This window comes from Ochlerotatus camptorhynchus, unplaced genomic scaffold, assembly GCF_037179485.1.
Source record: "Ochlerotatus camptorhynchus isolate MF236.1 unplaced genomic scaffold, CSIRO-AGI_Acam_v1.1 ptg000028l, whole genome shotgun sequence".
In the NCBI taxonomy this organism is placed as follows: domain Eukaryota; kingdom Metazoa; phylum Arthropoda; class Insecta; order Diptera; family Culicidae; genus Ochlerotatus; species Ochlerotatus camptorhynchus.
In genome coordinates, this window is record NW_027040520.1 from 1,381,991 (window position 1) to 1,404,621 (window position 22,631).

A 22,631-nucleotide genomic window follows, 5' to 3' on the forward strand; every position below is an offset into this window, starting at 1 on the left:
ATTTTGGAACTTAAGACGGTGGTTTCCGGATAGAGAAAAGCTTGTAAATTCTGTCAAATAACTCAAAATATGGGTATTTTTAGATTAGGGATGACGTGTAGGGACCGGAATTTTCCAACCCAATAAATTCCTAGACTGAACCGGGAATCGAACCCAGCCACCTCCAGCATGATCTTGCTTTGTAGCTGCGCCTTTACCAACTGAGCTAAGGGAGGCCTCTCAATGGCTGCTGGAAGTAAATTTGGCCAGCTTACGTAACAAGAGGAGATAATAGAAATTGTTATGCTATGTATGTACACTAACTCCAGATCTACACACTTAGAAAAAAATCATGTAAATTTAGGTGCTCTGAGACTGACATATACGAGCGTCAATTTTGACATACAATTGAGTCATAACAGACGCGCAATTCAACTCAATAAAATCTACTTTTCGTCGAGTAACAAACTTTTCAGTCTCGGAGCACTTAATTTTACATGAAATATTTGTTTACGCCTGATCCTTTATGTCAAAGATGGATTCCGTCACGTGTAACATTAGTTATTTCTAAGTGTATATCTGATGATTCCAATGACAATGACGAAGAATTCGCTCGTCATACTCGTGTGCTTGTTTATAAAAGTGAGTAGTTAAAAGAATAACTAACTCAAACAATGATTTTTTCCTGGAAATATTTAAAGTTTTCTTCTTTAATAGATTGATTAATTCCCCGGCATCATACATACTTAAGTTAAATTAACATTTCGAATAACATGAATAATGGAAAAAAATCAATAAACTACAAGAATCAGCTGATATCAGCAGCATAAATCCAAAACAATCTCCTGAAGTTCCATCATATTCACCGTATACATAAACTACAATCGATCACATGTTGCACTTGTAGATCTTGAGATCTTTACTCCATGGAATTTATGTATAACCTAGAATAAAAATGTATAAAAGCATTTATATGTTGAAGGTTAGTTTAAAACGAGTTCTTTTTAGGAAGTTAATCTCAAAAAAGAGTTTTTTTTTTCGCACATATTCGACTTAGGAAATGAAAATGGAGGTTTCAGTTAATTTGACAGTATTCCCCAGTTTTTCTGTAACCAAAAGCCACCATCTGGGATTTCAAAATGGCGTCAGATATGGATTACGTTTCCAACACGTCACCTTATTTTCAAAAATTCCCATATTGTGGGGTATTTAACAGTATGTCCCAGTTTTTCTGTAACCGGATGCCACCATTTTGGATTTCAAAATAACATCAAACATCGTTTTCCGGTTTCTACTTGTCACTCCGATTCCAAAAATACGAATATTGTGAGGGTTTTTTCATAATATTTTCAAAAAACTTTTTTTACGAAGTAAATCCCAATTAACGAGTTTTTTTATATACGAAGTAAATCCCAAATAACGCACTGATGCGATTTATGAACCCCCGGTTTGGTTCGGAAATGGAGGATCCAGTGTATAAACTATGCTTACTAGTTATTCCCTTCCTAGAATAAACGTTTAATAAAACATGAAATGAGACGCGTAAAATTCAGCATATTTGAAATTCTGTGTCAAAATTTCAGCTCAATTGATCATAACAGAACAAAGTCACAACGTGTCAAAATTGACTAGTTTGTATTTAAATCAGCCTTTGGCCAATCAATTTTGCACCGTAGTGTAGGTATCACGAGCTTGGTACCCAAATCACCTCTTTTTTAGCAATACGATGAAATAATTATGGAATTTCGGTTACAGACATGGCAACGAAATAAGGACAATGCATTATGGAAATGCGGTTCTTCGAATGCCATAACTATATAAATCGGGGAATACTCGCAAACTTTTATGATTGACACAACGGCTTTTGCACACTAATGCCGCTGCGAAGAAATTGAACAATATTGAAGGAATTTATATCTGTAAATGAAATCAATTCGTTTTTCTACAAAACTGGTTTGAATTTTTCTAATAAATTATCTTAAAGATCAATCAACTAGCTCAAACCTTTGTAGGGGTAAGTGGATGGACCACCATAACAATCATCAATTAAAAATCCATACCTTCGATGAAACAAGACAGCAAGCATATTTTCAGGGAGCAAATTGACAAAACTAACATTAAGCAGTGCTGCAAAATCTCGACAATACACTACGATATTCATAATAGAGCTAACAATCATCGTCAAGGCAAACCATTCCAATTGTCAGTGACTATGCTGTCACACTGTGCAGATTTTTTATAAGTTAAATTTTAAACGAAATTAAATGTCTTGAGCAAACAATTACATGGAGTCGTTAAAGAGCATCTTCGTTCTGAACTGCTTGAAAAACAATAATCTCTGTCATTGACGAAAAATTGAATGAGATTTTGACAAAGGTTTTTTTGAGGATCAAGTCTGTCAGTGACTATGTGATGAACAATGTTGTCAATATCGTGCGAAAGTCTATCAATGACAATGACAAATCTCAGCACTGAAACCAAGTGCAACATCTTGATAGGATCACTGTATCCACTCATTGATAAAAAGTCCAACCTGTCCCTGAAAAATAAGCTAGCTGTCTACAAACAAATAATCCTACCTGTATTGGGAATATGGGTCAATATAGGAGAGTTGTGCTAAATGCCATCACCATAATGATGATTCTAAACAGTGCTGTGGGTGCTGATCTATTTGCTTTTTGCCGAAGGAAGTGTTACTACTACCTAAAGCTACAACAAATTTAAACAGCACTTTTCAGTGCTCAGCCTGTAAAATTTCTACCTTGTTCAACTCTTATTCCTCTTCGATCCTTGTTTGGACCCTACCCGTGGTAATCCTTCTTGGATATCGATTTGGAAAATTCCTCTTCGATCCTTCAGATTCTTATAGTAATCTGCTTGGAAGTCGATTTGGTTAAAAATTTACCGCCGCCATGGCGCCTAAACGCAAAAGAAAGGGGCAAACACTTGATCCCCCTTCTGATGAAATTTATTTGAGTAATCAATTTGATTTGCTCATGGATGATGAGAATGATCCAAGACAAATTCTAGTAAACTTTCCCGGCTTAATGCCAAGAAGGAAAAGATTCCCCCTATTGTGATAACCACTTCCGATTTCCATGCTATTTGAATTTCGTGAAAGTTAAGTTTTCACTTCAAATTGGACGTCGGGGTGAATGCCGTGTATTGGCTGACACCTTGGACGGATTTAAATGTCTTCTCAAGTACCTTACTGAGAAGCAGCACAAATTTTTAACTTACGACATCAAAACTGAACGTGTGTTCAAGGTTGTCATGAATGGACTGCCCAGTGGTGAATCCCTGGATCAGATCAAAGATGAACTGGCAAAATTACTTGGAGTTGTGCCACTCCAAGTAATCAAAATGAAAATGAAATCCCGTCCTGGCGATTCGCGCAATGGTATTTCTAATGATTTTTATTTAGTTCACTTCAAGTCTAGTGAACTAAACAACCTTAAGGCCTTGGAAAAAGCTAGCCTTATGCTCCATGTCCAAGTGAAGTGGGAACACTTCAGGAAGACTGGAGGAAATTCCCAAAACCTCACCCAGTGCCAGGGATGGGGTCACGGAACTAAAAATTGCTACATGCCAGCTAAATGCATTAATTGTGGTGATTCTTCTTACGCAAAGGAAGTAAGATCCTAAGAAATTTAAATGTTCAAATTGTGGTGAAAACCACAAATCCAATTTTTGGTAACGTGTCCGACCAGGTACAAATTACTCTGCTGTTAACAACGGTCAGCGAGGAACAAATTCTATATTCGTACCCGTAGGTACAAATATCACCCCTGCTTCAAATTTTTTATCTATACCTACTCCCCTCGCTGCTAACAATGTTCAATGAGTTAATGGAGCTACCTATGCTGCTATTGCAACGGGTAGAAATCAAAATACTAACCAACGTAATTCTAACGGAAATTTTTACAATTTTGACTTAGGAAGCATTACTGCCCCTAAAATTGAATTTTTAGAGAAATCATTAATTGACATGATTTATGATATGCTTAAATCTAACTCCATGTTTGATACTTTTCAAACTGGAGTACAATTTGCAAACAATATTGTCATGATTTTAAAATTCAGTAATGGATTTTAAAGCAATTAATATTTTAAATTGGAATTCTCGATCTTTTAAAGATAATGAAGAAGAGCTATTTAACTTTTTGAGAGTTCATAACGTGCATATTGCCGTTATAACTGAAACGTTCCTTAAACCTGACCATAAGGTTAAGAAGGACGCAAATTATTTCATTTTAAGAAATGATCGTCTTGATGGACCCTGGGTGGCGTTGCCATCATTGTTCATAGACGAATCAAACATTAAATTCTTTTTTCATTTGAAACCAAAGTTTTTGAAACTTGGGAGTTTTTGTTGAAACAAAATTTGGACAACTTACGTTTGTAGCTGCCTATTTGCCATTCCAATGCGTAGGCCAGCAAAATAATTTTCTCAAGGGTGACCTTCAGAAATTTACCCGTCATAGGTCTAAATTCTTCATTATTGGTGATTTTAATGCAAAACACCGCTCATGGAATAATGCTCAAAGCAATTCCAATTGTAACATTCTGTTTGATGATTGTTCTGCAGGTTATTACACTATTCAATAATCAAACAGCCCAACATGCTTTTCTTCTGCAAGAAATCTCTCAACTATTGATTTGGTCTTAACTGATTCATGTCAACTTTATAGCCAATTGGTTACCCATGCTGACTTCGGTTCTGATCACCTTCCAGTAACTTTTGAAATAACCCAAGAAATAATTTGTAATCCCAACAGCTCTACTTTCAATTACCATAGAGCTGATTGGGAGCAATATCGAACATTTCTGGAATATAACTTCGATCCAAACATTCCTTTGCAAACCAAAGTTGAAATTAATTATCTCTGACTACTTCTATAGTTGAAGCAAGAGCTGCTTCAGTACCAAAATGCGAGGCTAAATTCGATTCAATTATAATAGACGACGATCTTAGTACTTCGAGAGTTCCCATAATATCATTCTCTGCTCGGGTACTGAACATACAACCATTAAAAGCAAATTTAAATGTAAATAAAAATCAATTTTAAACTGAAATGAAATTATAATTTTAATATTAAAATTATATTATGTTAGACTTTGCTCGGGTCACGACACTCAATGGCGTTGGTTTTGGTGATTCGTTTTAATGTTGACAGTCAGTGCTAGTTAGAAAAAAGGTGTGTGGCCGTCAACCAATGTTTTATGCTAGTGATACGTTTCAACAAGAATAACTCGTAAATAATCGGGAAATCTTTGCGTTTATAGTTATTTTCAGTTTCACCATATAACCTGCTAAGTGCCGCACCTCCTGGGTAACTGAGCTGGTTTAATTACACTCGAGATGATATAATAAAACTTTCTCTCCGTCTTTGGTCACGCCGGACTGATCTATGTTTCCTCTTTACAAATTGCAATTTATATTTAGATTCCTTTGAAATTGTTTGTCTGCGGAAGAACCGGAGCTTATGTGCAATAAATAAAACATCGAAGTGATATAATTCCACAAGGAATATATCTCACAAGAGAGCAGTAGTGCTTCCTGTAAAGCAAATAATACTTCAAAGGTTAGCTTACGATCATATTTAGGTGGAGTTGGTTAACGGTAAACAAATTGTCGAAGCATAATTCTTCACATCTTTATGTGCAGGTATTTTGTTAAAATCAGCCGTAGATTTAAGGAAAACCCGAATCATGAAATCATCTTTTACCAGGCAACAATGGAATAATTTGCAAGCTCTTCATTGATTAATTTTGTCATTTGTTCAACCAATTGCAGTTTTTAGGTGATAACTCCGAGTCTCAAACCCAAATCGTATTTTCTATTATTTGTTCAATATCTTCGAAAATATTAAACGGGTGCCTGATGTTTATGTTATGTTGGAAAGAGCATTAGTTTTTATTTTTCGTGGTTTTATTGACCAAGATCGGACTGGGGGTTCATGTCGTTAATAATTAACCTGGACAAGAGATTGTGTAGACACCGACTTTTGAAAGTTTTCAATTTATTGTTGCTTTTTTGCGGCTTAAGCGACGAAAAACAAATTTTCTTTTGCCACTTTTTATGTTTTATTGGTACCAGCATGACATTGCACTAGCATAATGCTCATTTTTAATAGGTTATTGCTCCTGAGCAAGCAGGTTTATTGGTAATTTTGCATGACACTATGAGAGTTTTCCATTCTTATAGTGAGCGTTTATTAGGCTGCCGTATGAAAACATTAGAAAACCGGGTAAGAAACATCATTTTGGAAAAGTGTCGATATGGGTCTTTAAAGAGATTATCACTTGAAATTGCATCACATTTTTCTCTCTCTCAACATTGACGAAATAAATCTTTTCATTCGTTTATAGAACAAAATACGGAGTGAGTAGAGAAAACTTTAGAAAATTGCAAACCAAAACAGTTTATTGACAAACATAAATCAGGTTTCGATTGTTGAAATGGTATTCAGATATTCAGCTAAGCAGTATTTTAATAAATATGAACATATGTTTAAATTTTGCCTGACGTTTCGGTGCTAATTAGCACCGAAATGTCAGGCAAAATGTGAACGTAAATTCAGATCCGTGCTGAACACCAATGCTACCGACGCCAGGGAGGTATCTCCCACACCTGGGCCCTACCTATCGACCCATCAACTCATGAACCGGGGAACAACGGCTTTACTTCCCTTCAGAAGGAAGGCGTTAACAAAGATTTTATGCCTCGGAACATCCCGGCGGCACCGATTGGGATTGAACGCAGGCCGGCTGGGATGAGAGGTAATCACGCTTACCACTACACCACCGGCGCCGCTGCACAATGATCTTTTCGGATTTAAATTTTCATCATTTTCATTATATTGCTTTGTACTTAATGATTCCAGGGCTTTCACTGCATGACCAACAACAGGTGGTAGGAATTTAATTAGTCAGGCAAAATTAAGATATATCTGGAACAAATGCATATCTATAATCTTGATTATATGTTCCTTTTCAAATATGTGTGGAATATTTTATCAGCAACAGCAGAGATCACGTCTAAGATTCTTTTTGATTTATCCATGCAATAGTTCACTCTTGTTTTGTTCACGAGAAATTATTGAAACGAATGCTGCTCTAGTTCGGTATAATAAATTCACACTGGAAAATTAAATTCCGCTTTACGTGAAGCAATTCTTAAACAGTATGTTCCACCCAAGTACGTAATGCATAAGAAGTTATGTATTTGCTTTAAATTTTCTACAACAAGGAAATGGAGGCAACAGAGCTTCAGCTACCCCCACAACCCACACAATCATGGTTTGAATCATTTAGCCATGTATTCCGTTGCCAGCCCGGGTAGGAAACTGGAGAGACGAGGATGAAATCTCTTTAAAACATCGGGCACCCGGGCTAAAGACTCACAGCCGCACGGTGTAGGTAGCATGGGAAGGAAACATATTAAAATCCCATTAAATTCACATCGAGAAAATATGATGCCATTATATTCCGTGGAGCAATTTATCTCTCTTAAGCTGATTTCATTCAATTTCGCATTCATCCCTCCGTGGCGCGTGATGACGAGCATCAGAACAGCGACGGCGGCAACAGCGACAACGGTGACGACTTATTCGTTGTCGACTTTGAGGCAAAAATGCCATCCCTTGTCTCTTTCACGCGACTAGCGATGAGCTGTTTCCCTAAACTTAGTTATAAATGGAAATCTTAACGCCGTTCAGCTGCTGCCAAGAAAAGCTGCCAGGAATCGGCACGTTGCTGCTCTCTGGACTGAGTCGTATCAAACATTTACTCAGTCCCTCGATGGAACGTTGTTGGTTTGCCGCTGGAGGCAGAGGCGTTGAATCAGACACAGCCCCCTTTTCATAGCATCTACCTACCTAGAGGGCTGATGGGAAACACGAAATGGGCAAGGAAAATTAAATGAATTATCTCGTCCACTGCTCTACATTTTCTCGTTACAGTCACTTAATCTACGTCAGGACGCGTCAAAGTCGCCACAGCCAGTTTCACTAGGGCAAAAAAGTAAAATAGAAGGAAGAGAAACTGACCTAGCTTGATCATCAGTGCATACTTACATCGTGAGACCATGTAATGCGGTGCTCCCTCGGATTTGCCTTAATGTGACACTCAAAGTAGACGTCATCGCCCTCCTTGATATCGTCCGGATTAAGCGTCGATCCGAGTGTCAGTGTCACTTGCGGTGGATCTGAGGAAAGGAATTGGCAAAAGTATTTCAATAACTGTGGGACAGTGACATTATGCGGTATTATCGAAACAAGTACATAAGTTTTAGATTTTACAGATGGAGCTCATATGGGAAATACCATAAACATGTTCTAAACCATTTAGCCTTATGCTTGATAAATGTGCCTCTACCGACTGAGCTGAGGAAGGCTAAAAAAGAATGAAGTACTTGCAGTCTAGAAAATCACTCGGTGGAACTCGGCAGTTAGGTTCTAGTTGCACATATATTAGCATTCAAGCACTTGATTATTTTAAAAAGTAGGACAGTGTAGTGACGTAGCACATAAGGTTCATTATTGTATAACGATGCTATAAAGCTATGCTGACCATGGAAGATGATGGGAGACACCAGTAGCTGAGATAGGAAAGTATAGATACGCCGCGATAATTTGTCACCTGATTACTGTTACCAGCAGTGTTCGGAAAATCATTCTCAAATCTCATTTATTGAGCCTTCCTGCGAGTATAAACTTGCAAGCGAATGAGGCAATCAAAATTTACGCTTGAGATTCTCATGTATATTCACGCACTCACACTCACAACGCCGACAAATTATTCCAGCTTTAAACTCATAAACACTACTCAAACGTCCATTGATTGCATGCTTATCTTTGCTCACCAAAATCGTACAACACGAACGAAGGTCACCGGTGAGACTATGATCGATTTACGGTGTGGTAAGATTGGGGCCCGATTATGCGATAAACTACCGCATCAAAACCATCAAACCACACAATCAAACACGACCCACCATGACTACCGTCAGTCTTTAACTACTGCCCGATGATCGTGTTAAGGACACACCTAACAACACATCAAAAACTAAACGGTCAAGTGCCAAGCTTACATGTTCAACCGCGACATTTATTTTCTTAACGAATCATGCTTCATGGCGTGATTATTGATGACAAACTTAAGTTCAACTCTCACATTGACAATGTCATCAAGAAAATTGCCAAGAAGTTTGGAATTCTATGTCGACTGAAAAACGATTTAACTATTGTCAGTAAAATACAGCTATACAAATCAATCATCTCTCCTCATCTGGACTTTTGTTCTTCCATTTTATATTTGGCCAATGCAACAATAATATCGAGATTATAGCGCTTGCAGAGTAAAATAATGCGTTTGATTTTGCGATGCAATAGATTCACTTCCTCAACTTTGATGCTAGACGCCTTACAATGGTTGTCGGTGAAGCAAAGAATTGTGAGGCATTCCACGAAGGTTCGCAAATCGATCCTGACCGATCATTTCCAATTGGGCTGAAACTTTGCACAGTTGTTCCTTTTTAGTAAAGGCGCCATTTTGTGCTCTCAGTTTTTCATATTGAATCACGACTCCTTTTTGGAAAGGGCCTGTGTAAAAATAGTACTAATGAGTTTAAAAATATATATTGCCGAAACGCTTTGTTCGATTGATTTGGTGTCTTCAGCAAAGTTGTAGATATTATTTTGGCAATTGTGTAAAAAATATAAACTGTAAAAAATTTCGTTTGTATCAATGAAAACAATTATATTTATTATTAAAAAGGTTTGAAAGGTTTTTAAGGTTTTGAAAATTTTCGTTTTAAGCCTCATTGAAGCTCATAATGTTTGCTACAAACTGGCAAAGTTTGGTGATGGTAAACTCAAATCTTCACGATTTTTACATTTTCATTAAAAACACATGCTTTTTAACCGTGTATATTTTTTCTAGAATCGCATTTTAATTTTGCACAACTTTCCCGAGGACACCATAGCAATCAAGCAAGCCGTTTTTGCAATGTATTAAAATGTTTATTTTATAAGCGCTTTTCTACACAGACCCTATTGGAAAAGTAAATGGGGTTCGCTATTACAATTTGTAATAGCGAATCCCGACTATTTTTTTATTTTCAAATTTCAACTTTAATCCACAAAATACAATTTTCTGCTCTTTTTTACTTTTTTTTATTCGGAAACCTTATGGACAGATGGTACATAATTTATTTTCATTGTAATACACTTACTTTCTATTTTTATTTACATCACTTCTTAAATACATTGAATATTTTGGCATCATTATCATTAGGGGCTGTTCATAAACTACGTAGACAGTTTTTTGGGATTCTTGACCCCCCCTCCCCCTGCGTAGACAATTGTCCATACAAAAATTTTAAAATTTGTATGGGCCGTGGATAGTTTTCAACCCCCCCCCCCTCTAAACTGTCTACGTAGTTTATGAACAGCCCCTTACAGCTTGAGTAACGTTTGGCTTTAATTTTATTTTCTGAAACAGGAATGAAAGAATGAAACTTTTGAGTTCCTTGAATTATTTTTGCATTATTATATTGCTCGTTGAGGTGTGAAGCCATACTTTCGTATTGCTCTGTTGTGGCAAAACTAAATGATAATTTTGTTAATTCTTCTTCTTTTCGATTATTTGCCCAATTATAAAGCTCTCTTGCATTTTTTATTGGATGTTCACGTTCAAACTGGCCAAACTTGCTCTAGAAGCCATGCGTTTTATTGTACCTCCAATAGCGTCACAAGGTCCTTTCCCATGTGATGTTGCAAAGAAATGCCATTCGGCTTCAATTCCATACTTTGATTTAAATTTACAAAGGCTAGCAAAAATTTTCCGGTTCTTGTACTGTGACGTGGCTCCATCGAACATAAAATAAATCTTGTTGATATTTTTACTTTGGTTAATGCCTAAAAAACATATCATTTTAGAAATAAATAAGTTAACAGCCACTGAGTCATGCCTTGACTCTTCAGAAATTATAATAAAACTTAAATGTTTAACTTGCATATTTTCTCTAAAATATATAACAAATGGATGAATGGCAGCTTGCTGGACATTTCAGCGATGAGACTGAACTTCATCCTGTAACACAAAGCTGTAGTTTTCGGAAAAATCGCCAGTAACTAAAAATTCACCTTCTTGCAAATTATTTCGTGTAGTTTTCAAAAAATTAGATTGCTGTGTTTTTATGAAATCAGGTGATATCAAACTTGTCAATTTCAAGCAGAAAACTGAAACAAACTCGTATGCAGGCTTTACAATAGTTTCTAAATCACATCTATCCGTGGTAACCCACTGTTCAAATGAAAGCTGATCAATGCATTTTTCCTCTAATTGTTTTAATAAAATGTTTTCTAATGCGGAAGAGTCTGGACAATCTTCACAACACCGTAGATAGCAATATGTTGTCTTGTTTTCACAGAGTAGGCTGTCAGTGAACGTTTTTACATCATTTAAATGATTAAGTTTTTTCAAACTGTGTAAAATTAGATTGATGTTTTCATGCGATGTGCACACGCACACATTGTGTGTTCCAGAGCTGGTTAAAAGTTTACATTGCTTAGGGCGGAGTTTTTCAAATGAAGAGAATCCAATTTTTACATTGCAGTGAATTTCATTGAATCGTTTATAAGCTTCTCTCAGAGTCATCATAAGTAATCTTTTTTGAATGGCTTGTAGTTTTCCTTCTTTCTGCACAGACACATAATTTTTTTGACCAGGCATTGCCCGGCTTATATCATCATCTTCAAAAAAATTTATGACTGCCAATTTTGTTTCATCACTTAAGGCTGTGCCATATTTTGCGGTTTTTGACGAATGACCTTCCTTTATCAACTTAGCCTCTGTTGCAATATATCTACTAGCATTAAATTGATCCATAACTTTTTGTGTTGACCATGAATAAGGCAATAACGATAAATTTAATAATTTTTCACTTCTTGCAGTGGATGCATTGGAAAACTTTTTTTTCATGTTTTCTAAAACTTCTTTGAGTTCATTCACTTCGTCAGCCTCAGGCTCGAAGTTGAAAAGATTCTTTCTAATACCTTCGTTGATTTCACGGTGCTTCTTTTCGAGGAAGTGGATGCTCGAGTGGATGTAGTTGAGTTTTCCCACGTCTATCGGGGATACCTGGATTCCTGCAATGCCTCGGTTGAATATCTCGATGTTGACTGGTTGAGTGAATTCTTGGTACGATTGAACTGAAGTAACTGATGTCATTGGTGGTACAGTTGTAAGACTTTCATAGCTCGGTACGACAGGTACTATCACTGTAGTTGGCATCTTTGAGCTTCCGGCAACATGCTGTTCCTCGTTTGTGATGAAAAGAGCTTGTTTATCAACACGAAGACGGCAGGACGTGCAAATGCGAAAACCAGTATTCAATCCTGATGCTTCAGAATATCCAATCGATTTTAATTTTTGGATGGTAATATTCGAAATATTCCTCAGCTCTTTCGAGCACTTGACTTCCTCGAACGGCCGAATGCACCTGATAAAACATGCTCGTTCACTCATGTTGCTTCCTGTATAAAAAAAAAATAAAAATAATAATATTTAAAAATGATTTCATTGAAATACAACTGACGGTTATGCTTACCTTTTAACCAAATGGTGTTACACTTTTTTCCTATGATTACTTTTTAAGATGTATGCGGTAAAAAGCAATCTTTGTGATCAACTGCTTGTTTTCACCATTAAAACTCATTTAAGTATCCGATCGATAGGTACAATTTCTACATTAGGTACAGACAGATGTTTTTGGTGTTCACTACTACAGTGTTGAGTATTTGACTTATTACCGTTAAGATCACTAATACAACTATGCAAAATTGAAGATAATTAAAAAAAAAATTAAAAAATCGTCAATTTGAATGGAATTGCTCCTTCAGTAAGGGTCGCTGGTTTGAACATCATATCACTTTTATTTAGTTCTAACTCAATACTCATCAAATGAATTTTTTAGTTTTGTTAGTAACGATACCTTTTCATGGTATCAGATGTAATGAATCCTAACTTTTCAATAGGGCCTGTGTAGAAAAACACTAATGAAATAAACATACCTATATTGCAAAAACGGCTTGCTTGATTGCTATGGTGTCTTGGAGAAAGTTGGCAAAATTAAAATGCAATTATTGAAAAAATATACACGGTTGAAAAACATGTGTTTTTAATGAAAATGTAAAATCGTGAAATTTTCAAAAAATCATAAATTTTACTTACCATCACCAAACTTTGCCAGTTTGTAGCAAACATTATGAGCTCCAATGAGGCTTAAAACGAAAATTTTTGAGAAATCAACTTTTTTAATAGCAAATATATATTTTTTTCATTGAAACAAACGAAATTTTTTACAGTGTATATTTTCAACATTATTGCCAAAATAATATCTACAACTTTGCTGTAGACACCAAATCAATCCAACAAACCGTTTCAGCAAAATATATTTTTTAACTCATTAGTACTATTTTTACACAGGCCCTGTTAGAAAAGTAGTCGTGATTCAATTTGAAGAACTGATAACACAAATTGTCTTCTTTGCTAAAAAAGAACAACTGTGGAAATTTTCATCAAAATCGGAGCCAACAAATTAAAAAAAAAATTAAAAATTCGTCAATCTGTAGAGAATTGTTCTTGTATATTTGACTATGGTGTTTATTTTTGAAGTAGTTAACGGTTTGCTGCCTCGATATTTGTGTGATCGAATTGAAAGATGAAGTGGCTTTCATAGATATAATACTAGAAACGTGGTTGAAATAAGAACACCACATTTCTTGACTTGTGCATAGCAAAATTCATTATACTATAAAGGAATAAATGTTTTCAATTCAATGCCTAGACATATAAAACGTTCAGCAACACTTAGAGAATTTAAAAGACACTGGATTTCACACGTTAAAACTGTCTTTTGAACAGTTATCCAGTGATTTTTTAATGAATTGACAAATTATGTATCTTGACGAAGTTATCTCTAACGGATTAATTCATATGGATACCTGTCATAACGACTTTTAATAATTATTGTAGCACTGCAAAAACTATTTCTGTTCGCCATGCTGGATTTTTAACATTTGATTTAATAGTAGCAGATTTAAAAAAAAGTAGTCTTCAAAGGTTTGAGCCTCGCGTGCGAAAACTATGAAAGCGAACGCACGCACAAAACAGATAGCAAACTTAAAACCAAGGTTGCAAAGACTCATTTCAGCTAGAATAATGTTTTTCGGAATAATAAAACCAAAAGATGGTATGATGGCATGTTTTACTTGTAACACACAAGAAGAGGTTACAAAGTATGCGTTGGAAACATAAAACCTGTAAATTTTGCTTTCTATGAGTCACAATCAGCGATTTGCTAATCGCTGAGTGAGTGAGTGAGTGAGTGAGAGAGTTTGTGAAAAATCGCTGATTGTGACTCTCATGAAGTGAAATAAACAGGTTTAATATGTCAAACACATTCTTTGCAACCTCTTCTTGTATCCTACCAATTCAAAATTTGATCATGGCATCTAATTATTTCATAATTTAGAAAAACATTGTTTTAGCTGAAATGAGTCTTTGCAACCTTGCTTAAAACACAACCGTATCCGAAGGGGTTCGAAACTGCAATTACAAGCCTGAAAATTAAATTTTGCCAAAATTCAAAGTATTAGAGCGAGAAGATAAAGTATCGATGACACAGTTTCACATGTGCATCCCTAGATAGTTTGTATATGAGAGAGAATCTCTCCCGCCGGTCCACTCTTGATCCCTATGTATATACAGCTGACGATGGATTGCTAACGATCGGGTCAGCTGTGTGGCACATAGGTACGTAGATAGAAAATATCAGTTACAATAAACCGTCGCGGAGGAAACATCTCCTTAGTAATTTCGTACTCTAATAAATGTATTTTTGTGTTCGCGTAATAAAAGGTGTTTGTATGTAAACCGCGAGTTCTTTTATGTGTGTCCGAAAGATTTCCCGCGACGGGCGCGAACACAAAGGATTTTAATTATTTTTCCAAGCAAAAATTGTGTTTCAATATGTTTTTTTTTTTTAACTTTCTCTCTAACTATGACCATTGCAGGCATTTTTCAGTTGCCCTAGATAAAAAGACAACATTAGAAACGAGCTAAAATCTGTCGAACGATGCACTTAAATTTAAAGTTTAGAAGATACTGAGAAGCAAAACACACATGGTCGAAAGCAGGCTTGCTTCCACTTATTTGCTATAAAAAACGAATTTTGGATAATGACATGTTATAAAGATAATTTGGACTTGTTAGATACAAGAAGAGGATGAAAAGCATGGGTTTGACACATAAAACCTGTCAAATTCGCTTTCAGATAGTCATAATCAGTGATTTTACGACTCGCGAGCGCTCACTCTGAGTGAACGCTCACGAATCATAAAATCGCTGATTGTGAAACTCTGAAAGTTAAAAGGACAGGTTTCATGTGTCATACACTTACCTTACAAACTCTTCTTTTAAGTTACAAATAAAAAAACATCATAATAACATCTAATGACTTTATAATTCTGAAAAACATTTTTTTATAGCAAGTGAGTGGAAGCAACTCTGGTCGGAAGGACACGTGTGTATGTTAAAATTTTGCAATAAAAACCAATAGCAACCGGTGAGAACAGAAGTTTTCATCAAACCATCTCAGGATGATTCTTCAGCTTCTGTCTTCTCAGGGAAGATTTGAGTCCCCCAGAAGTTGTTAACGACATCCTCTGAAAGTTTTTCCAGACCGAGATTTGATATTATTTCGAACAGTTTTACTTACATCTCACTTTTTGGCAGAAGCGTAAAAAAGTGGGTATTTTGTTTTCGCAAAATTGAATATATTTGTTGTTCTGTGGTGGAGGTTTCAGCTCAATAAGGGAATACATCTACAGCATGTCAAAATTTATCATTTTGATTGAAAATTGGCATGCGCTGCTATTATATCGAACAGCAGTGTATATGTAATACAGTACTTTCTCATTTTTGTTAGCATCCTTTTTAAAAATATTTTAAACTATTTCTTAAAACCATTGATTTCAGTGGCTTTATTACAACAAAGGTCAACATAAAGATCCATTTTGATGTGAAATATTTAGAAACAAGGTTATGTTGAAATAAATAAAGATTAAAGTCTGATGAGGAGAGAAACTTACATAATTGGGTATGCACCGTATTTTAATAAAGAAATATAGAATGAATGAAGGTCCAAAGTGAAAATGCATCCCTGATTGAAAATAAATAAAATGGTATGCAATGTGATAAATACATTGGGTAGAAGCACCCTGCATGTGTCACGACTGCAAAAATGGAACTGAGTGGGTTTCATTGAGATTTTTGATTATTATTTAATTAAATGTATGTCCATACTTACACATAACATTCATGATGACCGAGTCCTCAAGCACGTAGCTTTGCAGTCTAGGATTAGAACCCTCACACTTAAGGATAGTTCCATCGTCATCCGGCTTGGGTTGAAAGATAAGCACCGACGTCACTATTGAACTGTTGGTCAGTGTCTCAATCTGTAAATTGGTAAAGGTTCAAACAACGGTAGTAGTCAGAATTAGCAGAGTTGAAATCAAGCTTTTGTGGTTGGATTGACGAGGTTTTGAAAAGAACATTGGTTTGTCTGCACAGACATAAATCTTGAACGAATGTTTTAGATGGTCAAAGGGAAGATATGGGAGTAAAGGGTATGGATAGCTTGTGAGCACCTACTTTTCCCTTGGTATAGAGACGGTTGTTTTGCATCCATCTAATCTCGGTATCCGGCACTGATCCTTTCACATCACAAGATAAGCTGTACTCTTGGTCTGATATTAATTGTTTAGGTTTGGACGACAGAGAAGTTGATTCTGGTTTTACTGTGGATTGTATACAAGAGAGAAACAACAATACAGAAATCAGTCTATACTGCAACGTAGGGATATTATGATGAAGGGTGAATTGAAAATCAAGTGCCATAAAGGGATTTGTTCTGAATTTGTTTCATTGATTTTTTGTCTTTCGGTGGTGTGTCATGTGCTATGCAAGAATAAATAATGTCTCTGGGGTTGATGTGATATTCAAGCTTACAACAAGCATATCAGACATGCTTTCGATCATTTTAGCATTGTATAGACACGAAAGAATGTCTAGAGCTCTAAATAGTAGTTTCCATTGGAAATGTGTGGATGATTGCACCGATACATTGAACATATTTCGTTGTTAATATTGAATTGAAAGTGTGTTTGAGTTGTCACTTCAAGTGTCATTATTCAATCAATGTATATGGTGGTGACCCCGGTGTAGTGATTAGCATCCATGCCTCTAACGCCAAAGCCACAAGTTCAAATCTAACCCCTTGGACTAGTCACGAATGACCCAATAGCGTTAAAGTGACCATAATAATAATAAAAACAAATAAAAAAATATATATATGGATATGAAAGTGCTTCATTTTTCTCCTCCAGTTTGATTCACACCTTAAAAATACGAACCTGTTCATAAAATACTTAAGACTGATGAAGGTTTAGAGTGTGAACGAGTTACCCAAGCAACACAGAAAACATCTCAATTCTGTTATTTTTTTATTTAAGTTGCCAGAAATTCCTTGAATGGTACAGGAAATACATCTTGATACGACAAAGTTTCAACTTTGTTGCTTCATTTACTTTAGGTCACAATAATGAAACTAAACTGTTTCAATGTACTGCTTGGATGACCTGTCAAATCATGCCTCAAATGGGAGGAGCAAACATGTTACACTCAAATTGGTATGAAGTTATATGCTACGTGATATAGTACGAAACACTTGGGCAACAAATCTAACTTGTGTTGCGTTTGTTAAAGGAGAGTTCCATAAAACATTATGTTTCTTTAAACTTTGGTGCAACAGAGTGTGAACTATATGTTTTTTGTACCTATTGAGTAACTGTTTCGAAATGTTAATAAAAAGTCGACGAACCAAGATGTGTTGAAGAACCTATTTGAAATCTTGTTCCAATTAAGCGTTTGAATCTACAATTTTTAAAACTTCGTTTTGCAATCAACTGAATCAAGTTGTCACTGTGAAGGTTTGTTGTAACCATCTAGTATCTACAATGGCTCAAATATGTCTTTTCACTTTGATGTTGTAAAATATTTTTGGACAACATTGGTAAAAGCGGATAAATCGTTATGCATGTGCTAACATCTGCATAGGAAATGGAAGACCACGACGAGGACGATAGGATTACGGATGGCGGGGGACGATGGTGACTAAAAACGATGCCAACAGCGGCTGGCGTGGCCGTAGTCTATCAACGAACCGGGTGTTCCAAAGGGTTAAATAGAACGGTGAGAAGCCTGAGGTGACGATGGATTGGTTGTTGCATGAGCTGGGGTCAGCAAATATGTTGATACCGCCTAACGGAGATGTGGCCGTTGAGGATCCGTTAGAGGCGGAGCTCGTATTTGCCGGAGCTGCTGGAAAACTGGAAACGGCACCAAATAGCGGGTGGATTGCCAGAACTAGTGGCTTATAATGCCAAAACCTGATGACTGCTGGCGGAGAAGCTACACCGATGTCGCTACCACTTGATGTCACATTGCTACTGACAAGTGACGTTTAAAGCACGCACATACTCAACAAATTCTATGATTGTTGAAACTACGCATTTGCTACTTATTTTCAACATAACTGGAACATGGATACCATCGATAATGGTGCAGTTATGTTGACAAATCGTTGCGGTGTTGTTGAAGTTCAATATAAATAAATAATTCTAATATCCACTCATCTGCAACGTAAAAAATACTTGTTGTAAACTTTTTATGATGTCTTGAAAAATAGCTACATTATTGTAATGTACTGTTTAACATGTTTGCAACAGTTCAGTGAGCTGGATTTTATATGGATGAACCGTACACTACCGCCCGAAGTTATGTTGCTATAATGGAGAACGTTCACAAATATTCCAAACATTAAAAAATTAAATCAATTCAGAATTTTACACTTGTAAAAGATTATGAGAGGGTGTTTGATGTGTTATCGGTGCAGGACATTAAAAAAACTATATTAAGTTCTCCATTTTGGCTGACCCTATTTTCTTATGGTGTATTGTTGTTCAGGTGAAGACTTTGATTTGTATTTTGTCAAAATTTTTAAAGAAATCTTTGCTTTAGAATTATAAGCTATTTTTTAAAAGATCAGTGAATGATGACTAGATGATTATGATTACGGTCTGCGTAATCGACGTAGTGAAGTCGCTTCAATTTTCGACCAATAAACTGGTAGTTTGAATCCTTAGGGTTTGAAGTATGAACTCTAAGCGTTGAAATATCGATCCCATTCACTAATTATTGGATAGTAATATTATGATCGACCAAGCGGTCAAAAAGCAAGGATTTATGTAATGACCAGAAATTGATGATACGCAGCAGCTAGCTGGTATATTTATTTGGAGTTGAATGTTTGTTTCTTATTTCCGGGAGTTATACGAGTCCCACAACTGATCTCCAACGACCGTCTTCGGAATCCGTAACCGCTCAAGTTTTCTCATTTTTTTTTAGAGAATATTGATTTTTCAGACATCATCGCACAAAGATGGACTCAAAACCGCAGAAAATCCACCGTTCGGTTTTGTTTGGAGTCCAACTTTCTTCGATGAGATTGAAAGCGTATGAGCGTAGTTACATGATAATTTTCTATGAAATCTTTGGAAAAAATGATTTTCTTGCATTATTATTATCTTTTCCAACATTTGGGATCACCACAAATTTAGTAATGGAATGGGGAAAGAGGGGGGTTGACATTTTCATTCATAAAATTTAGCAGGTGGAAAACATAATTTTATCTTAAGCGATTTAATGCCAAAACACCTCCAAATACATTAAATGAGCAAATGTATATAACAATTTACCCGAATCGATATCTACCGATCTTCTGAAAATTTTAAAACCTTAGAAAGACTTTCGGGGGAAGGGTTGCAAACTGCAAATTTAACAGAGTCTTACAAGGACGGGAGGGGGATTTTATGATCATTCAAAAACCCTTACATAATTTGTGGATGGCTTCCTATTAGTAAAATCAAAACGCACCGAAAAAAAATTTTAATCGGTAAATTTCGTTTGATTTTCAAACCCCCAATGTCAAAAATTTACACTTTTTCAGTTCATAATATTTTCAGAATCAAATGATTTTTTTAAATACTGCAATGCTCATCAAAACTTGAGAAGTTTGCGGTTCTATTGCAATGGATAGATACAAATATTCTGTTAAAAAATGACGAAATTATGAAAATGTTAGCATTTTTCAGTAATCGACAGTGGGGGTTTGCGAGTTTAAGTCATTCATTCCAATTGGTCTACTGGCTTTTTTAAATTGTTTTTATTTCATTTATTTATTTACTTATTGATTGATTAATGTTTGATATTGATAAAAATTTATACCATTTATTTTATTTAAAAAAAATATCTGTTTAAGTTTAAATATATGCATAAAATACTTCTTCAAATTAGTTTTTAAGCATTTTTATGTTCAATAAACTTTCTGGCAGCTAAAAATTTAAAATTAATAGGATCGATCGGTACTGCATAAAAAACGCTTTTTTGGTTTAAAAAAGCTGATCACTTATTAGGTCTTGTTTGATTGTTACTTGTATTGTATTTATTTTAAATTAACTATGCTGATTAGAATTCAGGTGATCGGCTCACAACAGAGCACTGCCTTGCCTTAGAGCGCCGAAAAACTGCCTGAGTTCATTATGTAGAGTGACTACTTCACCACCGGCACCGCTAGTTTACATTGTTTTATTTTGTTATTTTTTTTTATTAAAATCACTATAACTCTCTTAAGGCATTCGTGACTTGTCCAGAACGAGATTTAAAATATAAGACAAGACGTTTAATCATGCTAGAACTTTTCGATTTATTTGTGTATGAAGTTGTATGTTTCCTTACAATAATAAAATAGAATGCTCCATGCAAATATGTTTAGTTGAGCTTGGTATATCACAACTATCACAAAAGATCCATGTGTTGGTGGCAGTGATTATGACCCGAGCAAAGGGGGAAGAATGACAATTGTCGTTAGTTGATTTTGGAAGATTTGGTTGAAACAGAACCATGTACTAATATTAATCAACGTCTGTTCAATTTTCACACTGCCGTACTCTAGTGGAACTATCAATCCATCCACTTCAGAACTTTCTCTAGCTAATAAGCACTAAATTTTCACGTTGAATTAGCCCACTGGAACCTCCATTTACAAACCAAACCGGGGGTTTCGAATTAGTGCTTAAAAACTCGTTATTTGGGATTTAAACGTTAAAAGAGGTTCTTGAAAATATTGTAAAATAGCCCACAATTTGGTATTTTTGGAACGGGAGTGACAAGTAGGATATGTCTGACACCATTTTGTAATCCAAGATGGCGGCTATCGGTTTCCGAAAAACTGAGAAGTACTATCAAATACCCCATTGCCCGTATCGTGGGTAGATCCCCTTTTCGTGGTACGTTACGGGATGTAAGATCTACCACCGAATCTTAGTCCTCACTACTTCAAACTAGGGGTACAGGAATTTCCAGTGATCAAAGGAACACATATTAGTTCTTGATACTTGTTATGCCTTGGTGATAATGACAAGACTCAGCTTTGTCCACCGAAAATGATCTTGAAACAAGGAAAACATGAGTTAGTTAGTCTTCATCTATGAGATTCCTAATCTTCTATTGGTTGTTCCCTAGGTTTGAAGTGGTTAAGACTAGGGTTCTGATGCATGGTCATTATCGGTGTCGTTCCTTAATTTTGTTGCTAAGGAATCCAATTTTGACTGACAGAGGGGCGCGCCTTTGGAGGGTGTTCCAACACTCCGAAGGGTATAAATAGCGGAACCTTTCAATTAGAGTCGGATCCTTGCGATTAATGCAAGAATGACAACTGTTTAAAAATATCGAATACTTCATCATTTCTCAATAGTGATGAAGTAATACGACATGCACTAAACTAAGGACACGGTATAAACTACAATAGATCAAATTACTGGTAGCAGTGGTGTTAGGTCCCGAACAGAGGAAAAAGATACCCCACAACATGGGTATTTTTTTAATCGGGGAGCCTTGTAGGAACCGGAAATCAAAACCTGACGCCATTTTGAAATTCAATACAGTTTCAGAAAATCAAAAAAATAGTGTTAAATTCCCCATAATATGGGTATTTTTAGAATCGGGGTGTTAGAACCGGAAATCCATATCTGACGCCATTTTGAAATCAAAGATGGCGGCATCCTGTTACAGAAGAACTGAAAAATACTGTCAAATACAATTTGAGTATTTTTGGAATCAGAGTGACGTATAAAGACTGGAGACCCATGTCTGACGGAATTTTGAAATTCAAGATGGTGGCTTCCGATTACACATTTTTTTTTAAATCTGCTAAATACCCCAAAATATGAATGTTTTTGTAATCGGGGTGACGTTTTTTCAGTCCTTATACGTCCACGTCCAATTACAATAATTTTAATAATTTACATTTTATTTTTATTAATATAATGAAAGGAGGAGCAAAACTAATCTTGCAGTCATACGTCAAAAATGCGGTCGTGCTTTGGACACAAACCTTAACTTTTTTCATATAGGGGAATTTACGTATTCTCGTCAATCTAAGCAGTGTCCGCACTTCTATT

General features: G+C 35.8%; 1 protein-coding gene across 2 annotated transcripts in view; it reads right to left on the reverse strand.

Moving 5' to 3' along the window:
- The window catches only part of side-III (sidestep III), a 139,221-nt gene that overhangs the window by 115,107 nt on the left and 1,483 nt on the right, over positions 1–22,631 (reverse strand). For both annotated transcript variants that reach the window (XM_065230503.1, XM_065230494.1), the window contains exons 2-4: positions 16,705–16,850; positions 16,358–16,508; positions 8,058–8,188 (exon numbers count right to left, since the gene is read on the reverse strand). In XM_065230503.1, coding sequence (XP_065086575.1) covers positions 8,058–8,188; positions 16,358–16,508; positions 16,705–16,850 — 428 coding nt within the window. The remainder of the gene's footprint in view (positions 1–8,057; positions 8,189–16,357; positions 16,509–16,704; positions 16,851–22,631) is intronic.